This window comes from Gallus gallus, chromosome 1, assembly GCF_016699485.2.
Source record: "Gallus gallus isolate bGalGal1 chromosome 1, bGalGal1.mat.broiler.GRCg7b, whole genome shotgun sequence".
In the NCBI taxonomy this organism is placed as follows: domain Eukaryota; kingdom Metazoa; phylum Chordata; class Aves; order Galliformes; family Phasianidae; genus Gallus; species Gallus gallus.
In genome coordinates this window covers 4,595,400-4,602,679 of record NC_052532.1, presented here as the reverse complement: position 1 = coordinate 4,602,679, position 7,280 = coordinate 4,595,400, and the positions used below count along the sequence as shown (strand labels likewise).

At 57.4% G+C, this 7,280-nt stretch overlaps 1 protein-coding gene across 1 annotated transcript; it reads left to right on the top strand.

The window, feature by feature from the left end:
• Positions 1-3,382: 3,382 nt before the first annotated feature.
• Positions 3,383-5,661, top strand: LOC121107861 (PHD finger protein 7-like). Its single transcript, XM_040654388.2, has 5 exons — positions 3,383-3,596; positions 3,688-3,794; positions 4,013-4,126; positions 4,286-4,404; positions 4,770-5,661. The coding sequence occupies exons 1-5, from the start codon at positions 3,546-3,548 to the stop codon at positions 5,318-5,320; spliced, it is 942 nt and encodes a 313-aa protein (XP_040510322.1). The 5' UTR covers positions 3,383-3,545; the 3' UTR covers positions 5,321-5,661.
• Positions 5,662-7,280: the final 1,619 nt, after the last annotated feature.

Below are 7,280 nucleotides of genomic sequence, written 5' to 3'. Positions count from 1 at the left end.
TGAGGAAGAGGGAGCAGGCAGGGTTTGTCTTTGGAGAGAGAGAGAGAAATGGCCAAAAGGGCACTGCAGTGAAAAGGCACCAAAGGAAGAGAACTTTCATCAGAGCCCATCTGCAGTCACAAAAGCTCAAGCCGTGCTGGAAGGAATGTGCTTGGGCAGTCCACGGTTCGTGAACAGGAAGTCTGGGGGTTTTCTCTCTCTTGTTTCAAGCAAGCCTTGGGGTGACTCAAGTATGCGTCTGCAAGCGTGGAAGACTTGTACTCTGTAGCTAAGGTATGATGCACACCATTACCATTACCGTTTTCCTTCCTGCCCACAGCACAGAAGTAGATTGGAGGAGCTGTGCACTTGGGACAAACACTGAAGATAAGACTCTCAGCTCGTGGCGGCGGGTACTTTGGCAGAGATGGTTGCCACGGCGTCACAGAAAAGCTTGGGCTGGAGGCAACCTTAGAAGTTGAACTAGTTCCAACCACTTGCTATGGGCAGGGTTGCCACAATAGAAGGTTAGAATAGGATGCCATCCAGCGTGGCCTTGAACGCCTCCAGGGATGGGGCATCCACCGTTTCTCTGGGCAATCCTAAAGATGCTCAAGTTCGGAGCTCATTCAGCTCTGCAGGAGAGGCTGTGACTCCAGGGCACCAGGTGTACTGCTCTTGACCTGCTTAAGCTCTCTGAAAAGCTGACTGGTGTCAAAGCTGGCTTTCTAAGCTCTCTCAAGCTTTGTCTCCTGGTCCCCTGAATCTAGCATCTGGAGTGAACACGGGGATCTTCTCAGCTGTCTAAAGGGACCCCCAGCGCTCAGCTAGGTAAGCAGAGTTCACAGCCCAGGCTCTGATTCCCAGTGCCTGCAGCGCATGGATTCAAAGCTATTGGAAATGCATGGCAGCTGCCCAGAGAAGCTGTATCCCAAGTCAGTCAGGGTTGTGATGCTTCCCACCCCCCACCCTCCCCACCCCACCCCACCACTTTTTTTTTTTTCCTGTTCTTTCCTCTCATTACAGGCCTTAGAGATGGAAGGCCAAATATGTGCAGGAGCAGGGGCAGCCCAGCAGCCACTGTAGAAAACTGCAAACCCATCCCGTCCTACAGCCCTGCTCTTGCTTCCCATGCCTGCCGGAAATACTTCCCAGGGTTTGTTGCAGGCTCTATGTTAAAGCTTTGATTTGTTACTCTATGTGAGTATTTTTTTAACCATGCCAGTGAAGATCTTTACGATGAGGGCTGCCCTGTACGTAGACAAAGGGAGATAAAACAAAAAAGCAAATTTTCCAGTGGGAAGAGTATTATTCCCAAGCATATTTCATGAGAACAAAATGTTGATTGTGCTGAGAATTTGGTGACAAATCAAAGCTGGCAAAATGCAGTGAACAAACAGAGAGCTACATTGCAGTTGCAGCTAGGACAAAGAAGGTGACAGGTGAAGGATGAGAGATGGTGGTTCATAAGTTCACAGTTTCATACATCACACGTTGCTGCTAAAGAGGCTGCAGTACTGAATCGCAGAATTGTAGGGGTTGGAAGGGACCTCTGGTGATCAGCGTGTCCAAACCGCCTGCCAGGGCATGCTCAGCAGGCTGCACAGGTAGGCATTCAGACGGGTCATCCCTTCCATGCCCACTGAACATGCCCCTCAGTGCTACATCTGCATGGCTCCTGCATGCATCCAGGGACGGTGACCCCACGGCCTCCCCGGGCAACCTGTTGCAGTGCACATCCACTCCCGAATCCCCGAGGAAAGCATTTCCCCTACGAGTTAATCTCATCACCTCTTTTAGATTAAAGCTTGTTCAGCTTGTCCAATTCCTATCAAACCACGTAGAAAGTCACTCACCACGCACGCTAGATACCAAATATGCTGTTGACTTGCAAATGTTTACTAGACTGTCTAGAAACCTAGGCTGGACTCAGCCAAGAAATGCTAGCGTGGCTCCAGCGCTGCAGCCTTGGCCAAGGGACATCTCCGCTCGTGGCTCTGGCCGGGGCAGCAGTGCCAGCAGGTTGAGGGAAGCCATAATTCCTGACGTGACTCTACACTGCCTGCCAGAGCCTCTGCTCTGTTGCCTGGGGACCCAGGCCCACACCCTCTGTGAGGCGGTGACCGTGATGTCACAGTGGGTGTCATGGAGCGGCCATTGTGACGCGTGAGGCTTGGAGCAGAGCAAAGGCTGCGGGGCTCAGCCCGAGCGTCAGTGCGGCCTGGCGAGGCGCGGAGAGAGCAGGGACTCTTGCAGTGCTCGCTGTTAACGCACATGATGTCCAGTAGGAAGCGGAAGGCCTCCAGCTCGGAGGAGCCAGGTGAGAGCACAGCATCCCGATGCTGGGCAGAGGGGTTCTGGGCCTCTGCCTGCGGCTGAGAGCGGAGAGGGGAGGAAGGGGCAGGCAGGAGCTCCCAGGCAGGCATGGGGCTGGGCCCCTCTGCTCCTTGGCAAGGGGGCCCAGCTTGGGCTGTGGCTGCCTTGGGCCTGCCATGGCCCCTTCCCCTCCACCACCTCCAGCCAGCACGGCAGGCACAGAGCAGGACCCTGGGGACAGCCCTCAGGGACGCCTGGTCCCGCCAGCTGCTCACCGCTGCTCGCATTTGCTCTCTCCTCTGCAGTGTGTGCGCTGTGTGGCCGGGCAGATGTCGATCCGAACGTCTGCGGACACACATTTTTTGCGAGTGGGATTCACGTCCATGAGTTCTGCTTGGTGAGTTCCCCCATGGCCTCCTCCCAGATTCCTACTGGGGCTGCTCCTTTCCCTTCCGTCTTCATGAGATCCTCCTCTTTTCTCTCCTGCAGATGTTTGCCAACACCATTTCCGAAGCACGACCAGCATGGGTGGGACCTGAGGGCCTCCCCGTTGCTGTCGTCAGACGCGCAGTCAGGCAGGCAAACCAGAAGGTGAGGACCTGAGTGGAGCGGGGTGTTTTGTGCCAGGAGGGGCTCACAGCACCTTAGCTGGGAGCCAAAGAGAGCAATCACAGCCCTTCCAACTGCCTCCAGGACAAAGTAGTCCTGCCACAGGAGATGAGCCCTGTCCACCAGGCTTCTTTGTAGAGCGTGACCCAGCCGTGCCCACATCCTGTGCCCTGCCCAGAGGTGTGGGGCCAGCCACGGAGGCCCTGAGCGTGCCGCTGATGGGGCTGTTCTGCTCTTTACAGCAATGTTTTATCTGTGGCGAGAGGGGGGCTGCCATCACGTGTGCAGAGAGTGGCTGCGAACGCAGTTTCCATCTGCCCTGCGCCATGGATGGGGAATGCGTCACCCATTTCTTTGGGCCACGCAGGTAAGGGCTGCCGGCAGCAGCCAAGTCAGTGAGGAACCCACAGCGATAGCTCCCAGCAGCCTGCCCGAGCCAGAGCCAGAGCCAGGGCCCAAGGCTGCTTCCTGGTCCTCTGCCCTTCTCGCAGCGCTTCTCACCGTGCCCATCCCTTCCATCTTCCCCCAGCTCCTACTGCTGGGAGCACCGCCCTTCACAGGAAAGTCGGGAAGCTCCAGCTGAAGGCACCAACTGCCTCATCTGCCTTGAGCCCGTGGGGGACAGCTTGTCCTACCACACCATGGTGTGCCCAGCGTGTGCACACTGCTGGTTCCACCGGGGCTGCATCCAGGTAGGAGCCCTCCCCTCACCCTGCAGGCACGCTTGGCGCTCAGCAGCACCAGGCCCCGCTCACGCTCCCACTGCTTGTGCTTCTCCTGCAGCAACAGGCCTTGAATGCTGGCGCTTGGTGCTTCCGGTGCCCCAGTTGTCAGGACATCCTCATGTTCTTAGCAGAGATGTTCCTCATGGGGATCCATATCCCACTCAGGTTGGTGTCCATCTGCCCAGTCCTACTGGCATTAAGGCTGCAGTGCTGGGCCTGCCCAGGGACTGTCTCGGCAGGCCTGGCCCTTGGCTGTCTCAGGAGCATGTGCCCCAGCTTCATGGAGGTGCTGGAAATGGAGTTGGGGCGGATGTGCTGAGATCACCTTGGATCTTATGCTGGGGACACTGGGGGCTCATCACTTCCCCTCCCTTCTCTTGTAGAAGACCACTATGGGAGGAAAGTGATGCGTATGAATCACTTCTAGAGAGGCACAGCCGCTGCAATGCCTGCGAGTGCCTTTACCGTGGCGGCAGAGAGCAGGCAGAGAGAGAGGGGTGAGTTACCGCAGCAGCTCTCTGGGGCCCTGCGGGGGATCTCAGCCTCACCAAAGGCTGGGGGAGCAAGAAGGACTGAGCACCACAGATGTCCTGTGCCGGGCACTCCCCGGCTTGGCTCCCTTTGTCCTCACAGCCACAACCCTTTTGCTTCCCCAGGCCCTGGCAGCTGATCCTCTGCAGCTCCTGTGCTGCTCAAGGCACTCACCGGCGCTGCTCCACCTTGGCAGACACCGCAGACAGCTGGGAGTGTGACAGCTGTGCTGGCCTGGGCACCGGTAAGATGCAAACAGTTCCATCAGTCCCTGGGTTGGGGTCAGGCATTGGGTGCTCGGGTCAGCGTTGCCAGAGTCCTTAAAGCGACGGTGTGCAAGGTGTGAATAATTTTCCCCAATGAGAAAAGCTTTCACCAGGCTCTTGGTAGCTTGCTCATAATCATCAAGTGTAAGCCCTGCACAGTAGTCCCCTATCGTTGAAACTCTCTGAAACTCTGGTACACGGTACAGCACCTGGACTGTTGTAGGAGACAGAGTAGGAATGGCTGATGGTGCTTTCTGAGTCTCTCTGCCCCAGGAGGGATGACAGCCTGTCGCAGCTGGGGGCTGCAGGTTCATCCCGCTGACCTTCCCGCCTTCCCTTACAGCCTCCAGCGCAAACATGGAGCACGCCGGCTCCAGCAGTGCCAGCCGGGAGGGACTGAGGCCATCCCACAGCTCCTCGGTGCCGGAGAACATCAGCTCCGCATCCACCAGCCAGGCAGCGTCGGGCCCGTCGCTCAGTTCCCAGCTGCCTGAGCACAGTGGCCATCCCAGGGAGCCTGAGACGGAGCTCCGGCCACGTTTACACGAGGATCAGAATCCCTCTGAGCAGCGCCGAGGGCGTCGAAGGAGCAGACGGACACCAGCCCCCGGTGCTGAGAGCAGCTCCCAGACCTCCACCAGACAGAGGGCATCGGGGTCCTCCACAGAGTCCCCAGCAGCTGCTCACACAATGCGTCTCAGGCAGCGGCGGGCAGGCCAGACGCGAAGCCGCTCCCCATTACGCGCTCGGGCCTCACATTCACCAAACCGGCCCAGAAGACACCGTGGCAGCAGGCAGATGCCCTTGAGGGAGTCCTCGCTGCCTGAAGACAGGCGACAGTCCACCCGCCAAGGACGGTCCCGCACACAAACCTGTTCCACAGTGGGTCGTTAGGCTGCAAATTCCCACAGCCGGCCCTGAGGAGACCATGAGAGCGGGAGCCGTTGCGAACACCGAGACACTCCCAAGTCCACCTTCAAAATGAACATCACCACAGCCAGCATCAAAGATCTATGTAAAAGCAGCTGTGTTCCATCCCCAACTGCTGGCTCTGGTCCCCAGCAGCCAACACAATAACACCGAGACACTGCCGAGTCCATCTTCACAATGAACATCTCCACAGCCAGCATCAACGATGTACGTACGGGCAGCTCTGTTCCATCCCCAGCTGCTGCTCCTACGTACATCTTTGATGCTGTCCCCAGCAGCCAACACAATAAAGCTGGGTGACCTCACACTCCTTTGTTGGCTTCATTCTTTGCTGCTTTTCCTGAAGTGGGCAGAGGTAGAGACCTCGACCACAGGGTTCTTTCCTCCCCAGCGCCTTCCCAGACCTTCCTCCCCGTGGGCCAATCCAGGCTGCGCTGGGTTCTGGGCCCATCCGCGAGGGAGACAAAGTGTCCAGCATCCTCACGGACCATCGCTGCTCTGGCAGGGGCAGCCCAGCTCCGCACTTCTTTCTGGGCTTGGGGTGCCATCGTGTTCAGGGTACATGTCAGCCTCAGGGCTGCTGCCAGCTGCCTGACAGCCTGGGCTATTCCCCTGCGTGTGGGCAGTGCGGTCAGGTCTGAGGGCTGCTTCCGTACGGTGTCAGTCACAGACACGAGACAAAACAAACTGGCTGCAAAAGTCAGCTGGTGTCGTAAGGAAAGAAACTCCTCAGATGGAGATGGAAGAAGAGGGTGACAACGTAGCTGGGCCGTCACAAGAAATCTCTGGGCAAGAAGCAGGAATGAGCGCAGGGAGGGCGCAGGGAGCACCTGCGCTCCCCTCAGGGTGGTCGACGCCCAACTCTGAGCTGGAAGTGATGGCGGCTCCCAGGAGTGTGGGCACACAGGGCGTGGTCCACTCAGGAGGTTGTCCAGGGCGAGGCAGTCAACTCCGCACCTCAAGGTCGCCTCCACCAAGAAGGAAAGAGAGGAGCTGTGGTAGGCGACTCCCGTCTTAAGGGAACAGAGGGCCCTGTATGTCGGCCAGACCCTACCCACAGGGAAGCGTGCCGCCCGCCTCCCTGTGATGCGGGCAGGCACATTACCAGAAAATTTCCTGGCCTGGTTCCCCCCTCTGCTTGTTATCCCTTTCCGCCAGTTCAGGCTGGCAGTGATGAAGTTGCTGAGGGAAGCCTAAGTGCCATCAACAGCATGCCAGGGGACTGGGGCACTTAGTCGATGGAGTGAGGAATGTTTTCCCGTGCCCGCCCCTTCAGTGGCAGAGAGGCATACTGAGAGGGTGAGGAAAACCCATCTGTTAAATACATGGCTGAGAGGCTGCTGCCACTGCGGGAATTTTGGCTTTTTTTGTCCACAGGGAGACTCACAGATGGGTCCCACCTGTCTCAAAAGGGGAAATGGATCCTCTGGAGCCGGCAGTGCTCATTGAGAGGGCTTGAAAGTAGGTACGAAGGAGGGGGGGGGAAGGGGATAAAACAAGGCTCAGTGGAGATGAGCCTGGGGGTCCCATGACAGGGCTGGGGGTGAGGCCAACAGCTCAGCTCAAGTGCACCTACATTAATGCACACAGCGTGGGCAACAACATGAGCCCTTTGTCAGCTGGCTGCTCTGACGCCAAGCAACAGAGCCCGTAGCCTGGACTTAGTGAGCTGCAAAGCAAGGCATCTGGGATCCCTTTCTAAGGACGGGGACGTTGACAAAGCAATTGGTAAAGGGATATGGGCCCCGAACTTCTGGAGATATCCCTTCAAAGAAGACCGTAGAATCGTAGATCCGGTATGTTCCCCAGGCAAGTGGACGACCATAGAGGAGGGTGTCAAGTGCCTGAGGGATTTTTTTCTGTGCTGCAGGTCAAGTATGATATTAAAGACATGAGGGGAGATACAGGTTGGATGTTGGGAGGA

Coding starts and splice junctions, on each gene's coding strand:
- LOC121107861 (XM_040654388.2), top strand. CDS start 3,546: ATGGTGTGCCCAGCGTGTGCACACTGCTGGTTCCACCGGGGCTGCATC. Junction 4,127..4,285: donor GAGCAGGCAGAGAGAGAGGG/GTGAGTTACCGC, acceptor TTGCTTCCCCAG/GCCCTGGCAGCTGATCCTCT. Junction 4,405..4,769: donor CTGTGCTGGCCTGGGCACCG/GTAAGATGCAAA, acceptor CTTCCCTTACAG/CCTCCAGCGCAAACATGGAG.